This window comes from Dryobates pubescens, chromosome 35, assembly GCF_014839835.1.
Source record: "Dryobates pubescens isolate bDryPub1 chromosome 35, bDryPub1.pri, whole genome shotgun sequence".
NCBI lineage: Eukaryota > Metazoa > Chordata > Aves > Piciformes > Picidae > Dryobates > Dryobates pubescens.
The window spans coordinates 962271-979576 of record NC_071646.1 but is presented as its reverse complement, the minus strand read 5'-3'; the positions used below and the strand labels follow the sequence as shown (position 1 = coordinate 979576).

Genomic DNA, 17306 nt, shown 5'->3' with positions numbered 1-17306 from the left:
TGGCTTCTCCTCACCCTTCTTGCTCCGCTCCAGCCCTCTGGAAGTCGGTGACCCAAACCTGAGCGCGGCAGTAAGTGAGTCTCTGGGGGTGGGGTCCTGGCTGCTCCCTGCCTGCCCTGTTCCCCCTGCCCCAGGTGCCCTGGCTGCCCCCAGGGAGCTGTGGCAGGAGGGCAAGATCCCATTTGTCTGGCAGTGGGGAAATCATCCTGGCTCAGTCAGCAGCTCCGGGGGGGACTCTGGGATGTGTGCTCCCTCCCCTGTGCCTCAGTTTCCCTCCCCTGTGCCTCAGTTTCCCTCCCCTGTGCCTCAGTTTCCCTCCCCTGTGCCTCAGTTTCCCTCCCCTGTGCCTCAGTTTCCCTCCCCTGTGCCTCCCTCTCCCTCCCCCTGCCTCCCTCTCCCTCCCCTGCCTCCCTCTCCCTCCCCCTGCCTCCCTCTCCCTCCCCCTGCCTCCCTCTCCCTCCCCCTGCCTCCCTCTCCCTCCCCCTGCCTCCCTCTCCCTCCCCCTGCCTCCCTCTCCCTCCCCCTGCCTCCCTCTCCCTCCCCCTGCCTCCCTCTCCCTCCCCTGCCTCCCTTCCCCTCCGGCGGGGCAGTCGGACCCTGACGAGCTGTGTCCTGCCCTCAGGGTGAGCTCCGTGCCGGCGGGCAGCGCTGTGCCAGCGTCGGGCCGGCCATGGCGTCGCGCATCGGGCTGCGGATGGAGCTGATGAAGCAGCAGGCGCAGCAGGAGGCCGAGCGGGAGCGAGCGCAGCAGCAGCTGATGATGAGCTACATGCAGCAGCAGCGCCTGCCCGTGGCCTCCAGCCCGGCCATCAACACCCCTGTGCACTACCAGCCCCCACCGCCCGTGCCCGGGGAGGTCCTCAAGGTAGAACCTCAGGGCTGGAAGGGTCCTCAAGGCTCAGCCAGCTCCAACCCCCTGCCCTGGGCAGGGACACCTCACACTGCAGCAGGTTGCTCACAGCCACCTCCAGCCTGGCTGCAAACACCTCCAGGCAGGAGGCTTCCACCACCTCCCTGGGCAGCCTGTGCCAGGCTCTCACCACCCTCCTGGGGAACAACTTCTTCCTAGCATCCAATCTCAATCTCCCCACTTCTAGTTCTGCTCCATCCCCCCCAGTCCTATCCCTCCCTGACACCCTCAACAGTCCCTCCCCAGCTTTCTTGGAGCCCCCTGCAGACACTGGAAGGCCACAAGAAGGTCTCCCTGGAGCCTTCTCCTCTCCAGCCTGCACAACCCCAACTCTCTGTCTGTCCTCACAGCAGAGCAGCTCCAGCCCTCTGCTGTTCACAGTATCACCAAGGTTGGAAGAGACCTCAAAGATCAAGTCCAACCTGTCACCACAGACCTCATCCTCGTGGCCCTTCTCTGGGCACCTTCCAGCACCTCCAGATCCTTCTTGTACAGCGGCTGGGGGCTGCCCCTCACTCTCCCCTGGGGATGCTGAGGAGGGTGTGGGGGGTCCCTGACGGTGTCTCCCTGCAGGTGCAGTCCTACCTGGAGAACCCTACCACCTACCACCTGCAGAAGTCACGGGACAAGAAGGTCCAAGCTTACCTCTCGGAGACCTACGGGAACAAGTTCGCAGCCCACGTCAGCCCCGTCAGCCACTCGCCCAAGCCGCCCCCGGCCGCCTCCCCTGGCGTCCGGCCCGGCCACGTCCTGTCCTCCTCGGCGGGCAACAGTGCCCCCAACAGCCCCATGGCCATGCTCAACATCGGCTCCAACCCCGAGCGCGAGGTGAGGAGCTGCCCCCGGCGTGGGGAGGTGCCACCCTCAGAGGATGTGAGGGGTGGGAAGGGACCCCTGGAGATCTTCCAGTCCAACCCCCTGCCAGAGCAGGAGCAGAGAATCCAGCACAGGTCACACAGGAACTCATCCAGAGGGGGCTGGAAAGGCTCCAGAGGAGACTCCACAACCCCTCTGGGCAGCCTGCTGCAGGGCTCTGGGAGCCTCCCAGTGCAGAAGTTGCTCCTCGTGTCGAGGTGGAACCTCCTGTGCTGGAGGTCAGCTGCCTGGGGGCTGGCGAGGGCTGAGCAGCTCACTGGCACTTTCTGTTGCAGTTTGATGAGGTCATCGATGACATCATGCGCCTGGATGACGTCTTGGGCTACATCAACCCTGAAGTCCACATGCCCAACACGGTGAGTCCGAGGAGCTCAGAGCCTGGGCTGCGGGGAACAGAGGTGGCACAGAGGGGACCTTACCTTCTGCCACATGCCTGGGGCGATGCCCAGGTGCCAGCCTGGCCCTGGCTCACCCCTGGGGCTGAGGGAGGGGAGCAGGCAGTGACATCTCCCTTTGACAGCTCCAAAGCCAGTTCCTCAGCTTCTCCTCCTCTCTAATGACTGCTGGGAGCCCTCATAAAAGCCAAGTGCCAGGAGAGGGATGTGGGGAGGGACCAAGCCTCTGCTGCAGCACAGGGAGGGATTCACAGAATGGTTGGGTTGGAAGGGGCCTTAAAAGTCATCCAGTGCCAACCCCCCTGCCGTGGGCAGGGGCACCTCCCACTAGACCTGGCCTGGAACACCTCCCTGGGCAACCTGTTGCAGTCTCCCCACCCTCACTGTCAAGAATTTCCTTCTAATCTCCAGTCTCAATCTGCCCTCCTCAAGCTCCAATCCATTCCCACTCATCCTGGCACTCCCAGCCCTTGTCAAAAGTCCCTTCCCAGCTTTCTGGTAGCCCCCTTCAGGTACTGGGAGGCTGCTCTGAGGTCTCCCTGGAGCCTTCTCTTCCCCAGGCTGAACAGCCCCAGCTCCCCCAACCTGTCCCCACAGGGGAGGCTCTGCAGCCCTCTGGTCATCTTGGTGGCCTCCTCTGGACCTTCTCCAGCAGCTCCATATCCTTCTTGTGCTGGGGGCACCAGAACTGGAGGCAGTGCTGCAGGCTGGGCTCTCAGGAGGGCTGTTCATGCCGGGAGAGGTTTCCCAGCCCGGAGCCCCCTGGCAGTGGCTCTGTGCCTCCGATTGGATCCGCAGGGCAGCTTGTGCCTCCCAGTGGGATTCATCCTGCCGAGCCCTGCTCTGATTCATCTGCCCTATTTTAGATGCTGGCCGTGGGAGGGGATCAGCAGCGCCCTTTGAAGTCCTGTTTTCTTTGCTCCTCTGATTATAGCTGCTCTGAGGGCCCAGCAGGACAATTACACCTGCCCAGGCTGCACACTCACATCCCAGCGGCCACGCAGCAGGGCTTGAGCCCCGGTCCCGCGGCCCCAGATGGAGCTAAGCTGCCTCTCCCTCTGCTTTGCAGCTGCCCATGTCCAGCAGTCACATGAATGTCTATAGTGGGGACCCCCAGGTGACAGCCTCCCTCGTAGGTGTCACCAGCAGCTCGTGCCCTGCTGACCTCACCCAGAAGAGAGAGCTGACAGGTACGGCCCCGGAGCAGGTGGTGCCAGAACTGGCTGGGACTGTCCCGTGCCTGTGGGTGGGGAGGGTGGCTCATGGGGGTGCTGGGGTGCTCAGGCACCAGCCTGGGGTGCTGGTGGGGTAAGAGGCAGCGTTGTCCCCTCTGGGTGACACTGGGGCTCTGTGTTGCAGATGCTGAGAGCCGAGCCCTGGCGAAAGAGCGTCAGAAGAAGGACAATCACAACCTGAGTGAGTCTGGCCCTGCCTTTCCCTCTCCCACCCCTCCAGCCCTTTCCCTATCTCTCTTCATCCTCTCTGAGCCTGGGGTCCCCCCTTCCCATCCCACCTCACTGTGAGGAAGTAACCCCCCAGCTCTTTCCCAGCTGTGCAGGATGTCTGTGTTCAGCAGACCCCTTCTTGTCCCTCTCTTCAGCCCTGGGGGAAGGTCAGACCTGCTCCTGCCAGGGCGATGGATGGGAGCAAGGTGCCAAAGGGTTGGCCCAGGGGGGTTCTGATCCTCAGTCCCCCTGTCTCTGAAGGGTCTGGCCAGGCCACGATGGTGGCTCCCAACCCCATGAGCTGGGAGCAGCTGGTGGGGACACTGAGCTTCTCCTGCTCTTGCTGCCTCCTCACTGCCATCCTTCTCTTCTCACCCCGCAGTCGAGAGGCGGCGAAGGTTTAACATCAACGACCGCATCAAGGAGCTGGGGATGCTCATCCCCAAGGCCAACGACCTGTACGTACCCATGGCTTCTGGGGGAGCTGGGGGGCTGGGGGGCTTGCTTGAGCCTTGTCCCCGTGGCAGGCAGTACCTTCAGAGGGCCTTTCTGGTGGAGCAGAGGTGAGAGGCCGCCTGGCTGGCAGGCAGGTGGCAATCCTGTGTCCATCCTGCGCGGCAGGGACGTGCGCTGGAACAAAGGGACAATCCTGAAGGCATCTGTGGACTACATCAAGAGGATGCAGAAGGACTTGCAGCGGTCACGAGACCTGGAGAACCACTCTCGGCGCCTGGAGATGACGAACAAGCAGCTGCTGCTCCGCATCCAGGTGAGCTTCCCTCTGCTCTTCCCTCCCTCTGCTCCGCTCCGGCCCCACGGACAGCTCAGCCCTGCCCAGGCGAAGGGCTGGGCCAGGGCTCTCCTCCCCCTTAGGGCTCTGAAGTCACCAGGAGCAAACCCTTCAGACAAACCAGGTCGCTGCTGCGAGTGCTGAGCTCTGCATGGGTCACTGTTTTCCAGCCTTTGCTTCCCCCTGAGCCTCGTGGTCCCCCTGAGCCTCGTGGTCCCCCTGAGCCTCGTGGTCCCCCTGCCCCTGCTGCTCCATGAGCCTCTCCCTGTTTGCTGTCCCCACCGCAGACCTCCTGTGCTCTCTTGGCAGGAGCTGGAGATGCAGGCACGCGTCCACGGGCTGCCCACCTCCTCGCCCTCCGGTGTCAACGTGGCCGAGCTGGCTCAGCAGGTGGTCAAGCAGGAAGCCAGCGGGGAGGAGGGGACGCTGGAGCCGCTGCTGCCCGCCCCGGACCCCGAAGCGCAGCTGCCGCCGGCGCTGCCTCCTGCGCCGCAGTCTCCCTACCACCAGCTGGACTTTAGCCACAGCCTGAGCTTCGACGACGGCTCCCGGGGCTTCCCGGACAGCCTGGAGCCCAGCCACAGCGCTTCCTTCCCATCCCTATCCAAGAAGGAGCTGGACTTGATGCTGATGCAGGACACCATGCTGCCCCTGGCCTCCGACCCCCTCTTCTCGGCCATGTCCCCCGAGGCCTCCAAGGCCAGCAGTCGCCGGAGCAGCTTCAGCATGGAGGACGCAGACATGCTGTGACCGAGGAGCTGCTCCAGCAGCAGGGGCAAGGACTGGACCTTGGAGCTTGGTTAGTGAAGCTGAGGGCTCTGCCCTGGCAGGAGCAGCCCCTCCTGCCCTGCACTTGAACCTTCGTAGGAGTTTCCTTTTCTCTATGCAATGGGGGCTGGGGCCGCGGCTGGCTGGGGGCCGCCCTGGCTTGTGCAAGCTTCTCTTTTTGCCCAGGGAGCCTCCTTGGCTTCCATGGCCTCGGCCTGACTGCAGATTCCCCAGCCCTGGGAGTGTGATCTTGGCTGCTTTGCCTTTCAGCAAAACCCTCCTGGACCCAAGCCCTTTCCCCAGGGTGCTGGCTTGGAGCTGGAGCCAGCAGGAGCCTTCAAGTCCCTGGGATGGGAAGAGAAGAGAGGGACAATGCTCAGTGCTTTTGGTCTGGCTTGCTGCCTCCTTGCCATCCCTCTCTGGGAGCCCATGTCCCTAACAAGTCTTCCCCAGAGGTGGCCTCTGAGCCCTGCAGATGCTTCGTGGTGCCACAGCCTTCCTTGGAGCACCCCCTGCCTCTCCTGCTCACAGGGAGTTGATTGGAGCAGGTTAATTCACAGGGCACTGGGGGGTAGTGTGAGTGAGCTGGGTCTGAAGCTGCAAGTGTAAGTTCCAGGCTTCCAAACTAGCTGGGATGTGGTGTTTGATGCACGGCCAACCCCCTCCTGTGACTCCCTGCCTTGTGGGGGACCCCTTCTTGGGGTTTGGCAGCTCCTGCTACCCCAAACCCTTGCCAGCCTCTGGACAAGGGCTGCATGGTGCCAGGTGAGCTTCAGCCTCCCTTGAGACATCCCCACAGTGGTGCCTCTGCCCCATCTGGCTCTTCAGGGGGAGGCTGAGGGGTTTTACACTTACTTTTGGGTACACTTGTTGGAAGCAGGTGTCCTGGGCATGGAGGTCCAGGATCTGTCCCAGGAGCTGGGAGTAGTTTGTACTGATTGCCAAACCTGAGCTTCTCCTCTCTGCCTTTGCCTCTTGGGGTTTATTTCTCTTCCCAGTGCCCCCAGCTCGTTCCCCAGCCAGGACAGCTCCGTGGGGGGAAGCTGCTTCCAGCCCTGCATCACCTTCTGCCTTCTGAGCCTGGCTGCTGGTGGGGAGGGGGCTGGCAGGGGAGGGGAGATGCTCTTCACAGGGGAAATACCACAAGCATTTTTTTCAGGGAAGGCTGGGGAGAGTCCTCCACTTTGTGATCCCACAGCAGAGCCCAGCATCACCCCCTGGGCTGTGGGAGCTGTGGCTGGATGGAGCCCACATGGGAGGGAGCCACTGGGTGCACCCCATCCTGGACTGAGGATGGAGGATGTCATAGGGTTGGGACTGTGAGGGACAGTCAAGGAGGGACAAGGTGGTTGTGGGTGGATTTAAGACTGCAAGGTGGGGGTCAGCCCCAGTGCCCCCCCTGAGAGGTGCCTGGGGGATGTGAGGGTGTGGGGAAGTGCAGAAGGTGGGAAGGAGAAGGGGAGGGAGAGGAGGGAGGTGTTGGGGGTGTCCTGGGGCAGGGCAGGGTCTGTCCACTGCTCTGCAGGGGTGCAGGGAAAGGGGTGAAGGGGACATCAGGGTGAGGGGCACTGGGCTGTGCCCTGGTGGGGTTGGGGCTGGTTCACAGGGGGCCTTGGCATCCTTCATGCACTGCCATTAGTGCCTGCAAAGAGAAGAATTCCCCCCCTGGCAGGGCAGCAGCCCCCAGGCCCATGCTGAGCACCTAGAGGTGGGGGTGAGCTGTGGGCCTGTGGTCACCAGAGGGTCTGCAGGGGAGCTTCAGGGCTGCCAGGGGAAACCCCTGGTTGCTGGGATTGCTGTGGCTGTGGGGTGGCTCTGCTGGGCCCTCCCTGGTGGTACCCAGCAGGTGTGGGGCTGGCTGGGGTGGACTCCTGCTCCAGGCACCAGTGGGCAGAGGACCCTCCCCTGCTCAGCAGGAGCTGTGGCCTCTCCCCCAGCCACCAGGAAACAGTTGTGGATTCTTATTCTTTTTTAATCTTTTCTGGGGGTTTTGTTTTGTTTTTCCCTTTGGTTTTTTTTTTTGTTTGGTTTTTTTTTTTAATGCACTGTGCTCTGATTTCAACAAAAGAGAAAAGAAAAATTTTACTACTGTTTTATAAAGAAAATGTACAAAAGAATGAACTGGAATGGAGGAGAAGAGAAATCATTAAAGTATATTTATTTACAACAGCCTGGAGTGCTGCAGTGTGAGCTGCTGCTGCTCAGCCTGCAGCAGGGAAGGGGTCAGGGGGCACAGAGCCACCAGAGCTGCCTTGCCCCAGGGACAGGATAGGATAGAATAGAATAGGTTGGAGGAGACCTTCAAGATCATCAAGTCCAACCTATCAACCAATCCAACACCACCTAAACAGCTAACCCATGGCACCCAGCACCCCACCAAGTCTCCTCCTGAACACCTCCAGGGATGGGGACTCCACCACCTCCCCAGGCAGCACATTCCCATGGCCAATCTCTCTCTCTCTGTAGAACTTCCTAACCTCCAGCCTAAACCTCCCCTGGCACAGCCTGAGACTGTGTCCTCTTGTTCTGGTGCTGGCTGCCTGGGAGAAGAGACCAACCTCTGCCTGGCTACAACTTCCCTTCAGGTAGTTGTAGAGAGCAAGAAGGTCTCCCCTGAGCCTCCTCCAGGCTGACCAACCCCAGCTCCCTCAGCCTCTCCTCACAGGGCTGTGTTCCAAGCCCCTCACCAACTTGGTTGCCCTTCTCTGGACACCTTCCAGCAGCTCAACCTCTTTCCTAAGCTGAGGAGCCCAGAACTGGACACAGGACTCCAGGTGTGGCCTAACCAGTGCAGTGTACAGGGGCAGAATGACCTCCCTGCTCCTGCTGGCCACACTGCTCCTGATGCAGGCCAGGATGCCATTGGCCCTCTTGGCTGCCTGGGCACACTGCAGGCTCATGTTCAGCCTGCCATCGACCAGCACCCCCAGGTCCCTCTCTGCCTGGCTGCTCTCAGCCACTCTGCCCCCAGCCTGTAGCTCTGCCTGGGGTTGCTGTGGCCAAAGTGCAGAACCTGGCACTGGGATGTGTTCAATCTCCTGCCCTTGGAGTCATGCATCGGATTCTGGGATGCCACAGCCATGCCCAGCTGCAGCAGAGCTTGCAGGGCAGCTCCCCTGGATTTGGGGAGGGGGCTGCTGGGGGTGGTTTGGGGCTGTGGAGAAGGGACTGCTGCTGCTGTTGCTCTCTCATTCAGCTGCTCCCAGGGTGGTTTGGGGTTTCAAGCTCCCTTGGGATGGGTGCCAGCCTTGCAGCCAGGTGCTCCTGGAAGTTCCACAGCTCCCAGTGCTGAGCACAGCTGGGACTTGGGAGGTGCTGACCCAGCTGCTGGTTGCTTAATTGGAGCCAGGCTTGGTCCCTTAATTAATCAGTCACAAGGCCCTGGAGAGTGGAGCTGGAAGGAGCTGTGCCCCTGGGGCTGAGCATGGTGCCAGGAGTGGAGCAGGTTTCTGGTGTTCATCCTGGGCTGAGCTGGGTAAGGGTAATGCTGGAGCCCTCCCTGGAGCTCAGCTGTGCTTCCTACCTGTTGGGGGGCTCTTGGGGTGGGTGTGGGGCTGGGCTGGGGGCTTTGTTGCTGCTTCATGGCTGTTGGTGCTGCGTTAGCATCGCCCCAGGGTGCTCCCTGGTGCAGGGAGGCTTTGGGGCAGGCTGTCCTCATCTGTTTGCAAACCTGCTGTAGGCTGAGCACCCCCAGCTCTGCAGGCAGAGAAAAAGCTGTCTGTGAATTGTGTGGGCTGAGCCCCTGCCTGGCACAGCTCATCACGTGCCATGCTTGTAGATCCTCTGTGTGTGTCGAGCCACCTGCTGTGTTCACACAATCCCAGCATGGTTGGGGTTGGAAGGGACCTCTGGAGATCATCCACCCGCCCTGCTCCAGCAGGGCACCCACAGCAGCTTGCCCAGGAGCACACTGGCCAGGGGGGGTTGGAAGCTCTCCACACAAGGAGACTCCACAACCCCTGTGGGCAGCCTGCTCCAGGCCTCCAGCAGCCTCACACCAAAGAAGATTCTCCTCCTGTTCAGATGGAGCCTCCTGGGTTCCAGTTTGTGCCCTTTGCCCCTTGCCCTGGCCCTGGGCACCACTGACAGGAGCCCAGCTCCATGCTCTTGCCCCACAGCCTTTAGCTCTTGCTGAGCACTGCTCAGCTGCTCTCTGGGGCTGCTCTTCTGCAGGCTCTCAGCCCCAGGGCTCTCAGCCTTTGCTCCTCACAGAGCTGCTCCAGGCCCCTCAGCATCTTTGTAGCCTCCTCTGGACTCTCTCCATCACTTCCCTGTCCCTCTTGAACTGGGGAGCCCAGGACTGCACCCAATACTCCAGATGCAGCCTCACTAGGGCAGAGGAGAGGGGCAGGAGGACCTCCCTTGACCTGCTGCCCACACTCTTCTTCATGCCCCCAGGACACCATTGGCCTTCTTGGGGCTGTGAGGGCACATTGCTGGCTCCTGGGCAACTTGTCCTTGGTCCTTCTCTGTGGAGCTGCTCTCCAGCAGGTCACTGCCTCACCTGTACTGCCAAGTTACCTGCCCTGTCCCTTCCCCCTGCCCCTTCTGCTGATGCTGACTAGACCAGAACAGGATGAACCAGGTTGGAAAAGACCTTTGAGATCACCCAGTCCAATCCAACACCATCTGATCAACTAAACCATGGCACCAAACCCCCCTCCAGGCTCTTCTTAAACACCTCCAGGGATGGTGACTCCAGCACCCCGCTGGGCAGCACATGAACACACAGAGAAAATCCATCCTGAAGGAGACTTCCCAGGGTGGCAAACCACAGGGGCTAAGCTTGGAAACTTTGTTAAGAATAGGGAGGAGAAAAAAAACCAACCCAACAATAACCAAAAAAACACCCCCAAAAACCCCCAACCAGAGCAGAGGAGGCTGGGGGAGGAGGGCAGAAAGAGTGAGTTAGGTTCAGACACTTCAAAAAGCCTCCTCCCTGGTTTGATTTATCTGGGGAGTGTGAGGACTAAATAGAGAACAAGGCCTGGAGTGTGAATTATTTCCTATATTAACAGGGGGAGAAGCTGATAGCCTTTTCATGCCAGGAGAATAGCAGAGGAGGAGGAGGAGGAGGAGGGGGTGTGTGTGGAGGAAGGGGGGCTGGGGGGGGGAGGGGGTCCATGACATTGTTCGCTCTCTGGGTTCGCTCCACTCTTTATCAGGCTGAGATCAAAATTTATTCCCAGGATGAGCCCTGCAGCCTGGCTGAGGCCCTGGAGATTCTGAAGGGCCTAATTAAGAAAACAGGATGAAAATGGCGAAATAAGAGGGCAATTTACTGCTTGCAGAATAGGGAGATCAAATCAACTTATGAGCAATTAATGTGCACAAGGAGAGAATAAAAGGGATGCCGGGAGATGGGAGAGGGGGCCTCATTTTAATGACATGCTCTGGTGTTGGCATAGAGGATTACTCTGAAGGTCAGATGTAGATTGAAACGACCTTGCAGATTCTTAACCCTCCTTCCAATTAACAGAACCAACTCAGAAATGCAAAAGAGCCTGGCTCGGAGCACTGTCATCCCTTCATGTTCGGGAGGGGAAGGGAGGGGAGAGGGGGGAAATGAAATGATAAAGGAGAGCGAGGACAAAAAGGGGGTTTCCTTCCCTTAAAGAGCAGCTGCCAGAGCTGGGGCAGGCGGGAGAGAAGGGCTCTTAATTACAGCCTGAGCCACCCACGGAAGAGAAAGATCCGAGTCGAGGCTCCGGGTGGGATATAAAAGGGAGGGAGCTGCGGAGGGTGTGGCGAGCGGCGGCTGGGCTCTGCCCCTGGGGACGGAGGCAGCAGGGGGATGGGGATGGAGGCAGCAGGGGGACGGAGGCAGCAGGGGGATGGGGATGGAGGGAGCAGGGGGACGGGGACCTGGCTGTGCAGCGGCGCTGCCCTTCCAGCTGGGTTGGGTTTTGCTTCGAGTGGATATTTTTCTTAGTGGGATGTGAAAAAAGAGAGAGAGTGCTGGCTGGGACCGTGGCAGGTGTGATGAGCTGTGCCTGGGCTCTGCCCGTGGGGATGGAGGGAGCAAGGGGATGGGGATGGAGGCAGCAGGGGGATGGGGACCTGGCTGTGCAGCGGCGCTGCCCTTCCAGCTGGGTTGGGTTTTATTTCGAGTGGATATTTTCCCTTATCTCAGTGGGATGTAGAAAAGAGAGAGAGAGTGCTGGCTGGGACCGTGGCAGGTGTGATGAGCTGTGCCTGGGCTCTGCCCGTGGGGATGGAGGGAGCAGAGGGGTCTGGACTGGGGGGCACATCACTGTTGCCTCTTACAACATTTCTTTTCTTGTTGTGGATGTTACTTCTCCTCCAAATGGGCTGTGAAAAGGAGGGAGACGTGGCTGGGGCTGCAGTGGGTGTGATGAGCTGGGGCTGAGCTCTGCAGGCAGTGATGGATGGAGCAAGGGGATAGGGACTGTGTGGGACATCATCACTGCTCTTCCAAGAGTTGTTTCTTTTCTTCTTCTAATGGTTATTTGCTCTAACAGGGGACATTTCCCCATCTCCGAGTGGGGTATCAAAGGGAGAGAGCCCTGGCTGGGGCTGTGGTGGGTGTGATGAGCTGTGGCTGGCCTCTGCCTGTGGGGGTGGGCAGGATGCATGGACAGAGCAGCCCCCCTTTGCCGTTGCGTCAGGGGAATGTGGGGTGCTGAGCCCCTGGGAGAGAGTCCCCCCACTCGTGGCACTCTCGGGGGCACCATGGGCGCTGTGACATCTCTTTCCGGGTCGTGGCTGTTCCCTCAGCGGGGAGGAGCGGCGAGGCTGCACCGGGGCTGAGCAGCCACAAGAGAGAGCCAGACGGTTGCCGGAGACGCCGGGGCTCCGGCGGGGGAACCGGAGCGGCCTCGCCCGGCCGGGGCTGCGCATCCGCGGCTGCCCTGCCGCCGGGCGCCGGTGCCCAGGGCGGGCTGGCAGGGAGCGGAGCGAACCCAGCAGTGCTGATCCTGGCAGCTTTCGGGGGGCGGGAGCCCCCCTGCGCCCCCCGGTAGCCGGTGCTGGCGTTCGCCAGGCTGCGGGAGCTGCCGGAGCCGGTTCGGGTGGGAAAGCCTTTCAGGATCATCGAGTCCCAGCTCCGAGCGTTGTGCCGGGGCTGGTGTCCTCTGCAAGCAAGAGCAGCTCCTGCTTGCCCTCTCAGCCTGCTGCCAGCACCCCCTTGCCAGGGCCGCTGCCCCCTTCCCCACTTTCACAGACTCTCAGACTGGTTTGGGTGGGAAAAGACCTTTTCAGCTCATCTGCTCCAACCCCCTGCAGTCCACAGGGACAGGCTGAACACCCCCAGCTCTCCCAGCCTGGCCTCCCAGCAGAGGGCTTCCAGCCCTGCTGTGTCCTCTTCTGGCCCTGTTCCAACAGGTTCCTGTCTGCGCTGAGGACTCCAGAGCTGCCCCAGCAGAGCACAGCAGAGGGGCAGAATCCCCTCCCTGCCCCTGCTGCCCACACTGCTGGGGATCAGCCCAGGACACTGCTGGGGCTGGGCTGGCAGTGCACAGTGCTGCCTCGTCTCCAGCTCTGCACCCATCAGCACCCACAAATCCTTTTCCCCAGGGCTGCTCTCCATCTATTCTCTGCTCAGCCTGATTTTGGGTTCTATTTGTGCTTCCAGTTGGTTTTGCTAAACCTAGGAAGGTTCAAACCAAGCCTGCTGACAGGCAGAGCTGCTGAGCAGCTGCTGCTCTCCACAGACCCTGTGCTCAGCACCTCCAGCAAACCAAGTTGCTGAGATTTGACCTCCCTGTGCAGGAAGTGCCAGTGAAAACTGGGCAAAGGGAGAGCCCCTGGAAGAGGCTGGATGGTGAATGGAGCTGGAGGAGAGCAGAGGGGCTTCTTGGGGAGGAAAAAGCCCCTCAATAGAGCAGAGTTTGGGCTCAGTCCTGAAGCAAGAGCAAGCAGCAGCCAGCCCAGGCCTCTGCACCAAGATGCTCACCCAAGCAGGGCAGCACTTCCCTGGGTACCAGGACAGAAGAGTGCAGAGGCAGGAAGAGGAGTGGGAGATGGCTGGAGGGGCTTCCCCTGCTCCACCCCAAACCCTGAGCTTTCTGAGCCCAAGACATCTCAGCAGAGCATTGCTGGCGTGGGACCAGCCAGACCTGCAACCTGGAAGCCATCCCTGTCTCGGTGCTGGGCTGTGGCTGAGTTTTCCTCCTCCCCTGTCTCCCTTCATTTCCTTTCTGGCTCTCACTGAGCTCCTTTGCTTTGAGCACTTGGGCTACTCCTGCTGCCTGTTCCCCCACCTGAAGCCCTAATCCTCCAGGTTCCAAGGGCTGTTGTGGCAACAGCTGGGATGAGGTCAGGGGGAAGGGAAGCTTCTTCAGGTGGGGGAACAGGCAGCAGGTCTGCCTTGGCATCAGGAAACCAAAGCAGCTCTTTGCAAGCCAATCTTTGCAGGTAACGAGGAGGGAGAGACTGGAAAGCCTCTGATGCCTGTCCAGAAACTGCTTCCAAAGGCAAGGGCCAGGCTTGGTCCCTGGGGGAGTCCCTGCAGCAGAAGGCTTTGGCCTGGGGGTTATTATTTTTTTTTGCATCAGCAGCTTTTTAAAGCCCTGGGGGTTGGGGGAGCCCTCTGGGGGTTGGGGAGCCCTCTGGGGGAGCCCTTTGGGGTTGGGGGAGCCACCATCCCTGGAGGGGTTCAAGAGATGCTTGGATGAGGTGCTGAGGGATGTGGTCTGAGAGCTGTGTGCAGGGAGATCTTGGGTCATGGTTGGCCTCAATGATCTTGAGGTCTTTTCCAGCCAGGCAACTCTCTGCCTCTGTGATTGTGCCACCGTGGACGTGCTGGGGCCACTTCTCCCACCAAGCTGCACCCCCAAAGTGCTTTGCAGCCTCTTTAGCCAAGGGTGCTCTGCCTGGGAGCCACTTCCCATCTTGCTCCTGGGATTTTCCTCCCAGCTGCAAGCTGCTGACCTTGGGGACTTGGGGGGGAATGCAAATTCCTTGCCCCTTTGGGGTCCCATTGTGGGTTTGTCCATCTTCAAAGCCACCTTGGAGTCTTTGCACCTCTTCCCCTGGCTCCAGAGCTGGTTTAATCATCTCACAGTTTTCATTTCATGCTTTTCTCTCTCTCTCTTTCTCTCTCTCTCTCTCTTTTTTTTTCTGAGGGGGCAGTGAAATTTATACAATATTTAAGCAGCAGAGTGGAGTCCTGGAAGATATTATTAATGTAAAAGGGACAGGCTGGAAATGCACTTGAACCTGGTTACAATTAGAGGGTGATTTTTCTAAAGGTCAATGAATTCAGATAATATCCACAGGGGGGAAAAGAAATTTAATACCTTTTTAGTGAATTAATTAATTATAATATTATATCGGCTTGGGGTTCTTTTCCAGAGTGATTAAGGGAACGATCTGTCTTCAGAGGGGCTGGGGGGGAGGCAGGGAGTGAAGGGGAAGACTGACAGAGGGAAGGGGGAGAGCTGGGGAGAGTTTAAAGGGAGAATAATGGAAGCCTTTTCTTCCCTTCCCCAAACTTGCTGCGTTTCCAACCCCTGCCTGCCAGCTCCGGACCCTTCCCTCCCAGCCCCTCCCCAAGGCTCTCAGGGATGGTTTTGTTTTTAACCTTTCCAAAGGGGCTTTGGATACTTCAGCCTCCCAGATGCCAAGGTGGGCAGAGCCTCGGTGCCAAGCCACGTCCCTGGTGTCACCAGGCTGGTGAATGGGTTCTGAGGGGGAGGTCTGTGTGAGGGGGTCCCCAGGAGCCACCAAAAGCTGTGGTCTTGGCACTGTGCTGCTCTGGCCCCGTGGAGCCCAGCCCTGAGCGGGGTTGGTTCCTCTGCAGCCTGAGCTGGGGCTGGAATTTACACTCTCTGCTAATCCAGCCAGCTCCAAAAATTAATTACAGCCTTGTACATTAAAAATTAACATAACCTTTCTGGGTGTGTGTTCTTATAGCACAGGAGTGGGCCAGAGTCCCTCAGCAGCCTGGCACTGGGGCTGCTTTTGCTTCTGATTCTTCCCCCTCTCTGCTTTTTTTAAAGCTGTGGACACCAGAATTCATTAATCACAGATCCTGGGAGCTGGGGAAGTTGGAGAGGTCTGCACTTGTGTTTGGTCCTGGCAGAGTTTGCAGGGAAGGGAGAGAAGGAAACTTCTCCTTTGTTAGCCAGGGCTAAGCAAGCATCTAGGGCTGGGCTGGGAGGGAAGGGAAGCTCCTGGTCACCCTCCCAGGGGCATCTGCTGGCATGGGTAGGGTACCCAAAGCCTGGCAGGGAGGTTGGCTGCAGGAGGGATGGGATAGGATGGAAGCCCAAAAGTTACTCTGTGATCTTCTGCATGCCCTGTGCAGGTGTGGCTGCAAGAGAACAAAACTGCAGAACAAAAGCAACCTCTTGGGGGAGGTCCTGCAGCACATTTCCACCTTTCTGCTGAGCCATGGGCTGCAAACCTCCCAGCAGGTCCAAGTGGGGCAGCTGGAGGGGTGACTCCATTCCCATGGGCTGAGCTCTCCAGTGCTCTTCTCACTGCTTGCCTAAGGAGTGGTAACATCTGGAGTGGTGGCAATGGGATTGCTCAGGGTGGGTTGTGGTCAGCTAAGGCATGAAGAGCAACCTCTCACAAGGATTTGCTCTCTGCTGCTGGAACATCTTAGCCCTGGACTTTTGTCCCTCTGGCCTCTGTCTTCCGTCCTGGGAGCTGGGGCTGGAGCCCTCTGCTCAACATCCTTCTGGGTGCTGAAGGAGATCCTGGGGGAGATCTTCTGACAGAACCTAGAGCCCTGCTTGATTCTGCTGTGTCAGGGCAGTCCTGGGGAAGGGGATTTGGAAGGACCAAGCTGTGATGCTGAGCTGCTTTGGTGACTTCAAACTCAGGCTCTTCTGTACTCTGTGCCCTGGCAGGATCCAGCCCTGCCCATTTCCCCTCACTCCTCCACGGGAAGCATTCAGCCCTCAGCAGGCTCTCACCTCCTCCATCGCCTCCAAGGCAGCAGAGCACTCTCCAGGCCTTTGAAAACCTTCCCCATCTCTACTCTTCCAAACCCCTCACCATCTTTTATCAAACCATCCTTCTCACTTCTTTTTTTCCCCCCCTTTCCTCCCCCCCCACCAACCACCACCCACCCAGCTCCCACCGGCAGCAGCCAAGCGAACTGCCACGAGAGAGAGAGAGAAAGAGCGAGGGGAAGAGGGAGGCAGAGCGAGGCAGAGCGAGGCAGAGCGAGCCAGCTCCTTCCCATTGTGCTATCTTTGGGTCCTAAATTAAAATTTATGACATCTTGAAATGAGCAGTGAGGGTAATTTTGCTTCTGAGCGAAGATGCTAATGAGTCCCCTTAATGGCGTGACTAAGGAGCTGACGGGTCGTGTGTCACCCCGCACAGCCCTGCTGCTGGTGTAATGGCCACAGTAAGTGGCTGTAATTATACCCTGTCTCGCTGTATTTTGGCAGCCCTGGTGGGAGAGCAGCAGCTCAGTAAGGCAGAGTAGGGTGGGGGGAGGAAGGGAGGAAGGAAAGAAAAACTCCCCAGCACCCTCTCTTCATCCTCCTCGGACGCCTCGCGCTGGGAGGTGCCGGAGCGGTGGCTCCCGGAGGGGTTTGTTCAGAGAGGCAGGGAAGGGGTTGGGTGGGAAGGGGTTGGCTTGAAGAGCAGCAGGTTCCAGTTCCAACCCCCTGCCGTGGACAGGGACAGCTCCCACCAGCACAGGTTGCTCATCCAGCCTGGCCTGGAACACCTCCAGGTAGGAGGCAGCCACAGCCTCCCTGGGCAACCTGTGCCAGAGTCTCCCCAGCCTCACTGCCAAGAACCTCTTCCTCATCTCCAGTCTCAGTCTCCTCTCCTCCAGCTTCAATCCATTCCCTCTCATCCTATCACTACAAGCCCTTATAAAAAGTCCCTTCCCACCTTTCTTGTAGCCCCCTTCAGGTAGTGGAGGGCTGCTCTAAGGTCTCCCTTCTCTTCTGCAAGCTGAACAGCCCCAGCTCCCTCAGCCTGTCCCTGCAGGGGAGGTTCTCCATCCCTCTCTCTCATCCTCTTCTCTTTAAAACAAGGAGAAAGCTCCATGTGTCCCTTTCTGCCACATCAAGTGTGCCCAGGGTGGGATGTCAAAACCCTGTTGGACCTGAAAGGAGGTTGGAGTGAGGTGGGGGTTGGTCTCTGGTATTAGCTGACAGGAGGAGAGGAAACAGCCTGAAATTGTGCCA

At 59.3% G+C, this 17306-nt stretch overlaps 1 protein-coding gene across 1 annotated transcript; it reads left to right on the top strand.

Annotated features, from left to right (window-relative positions):
- Positions 1-643: 643 nt before the first annotated feature.
- Positions 644-5713, top strand: TFEB (transcription factor EB). Its single transcript, XM_054176474.1, has 8 exons — positions 644-865; positions 1484-1738; positions 2062-2142; positions 3251-3371; positions 3541-3597; positions 4009-4084; positions 4248-4395; positions 4726-5713. Exons 1-8 carry the CDS (start codon positions 671-673, stop codon positions 5164-5166), a joined length of 1374 nt encoding a protein of 457 aa, XP_054032449.1. The 5' UTR covers positions 644-670; the 3' UTR covers positions 5167-5713.
- The last annotated feature ends 11593 nt before the right edge of the window (positions 5714-17306 follow it).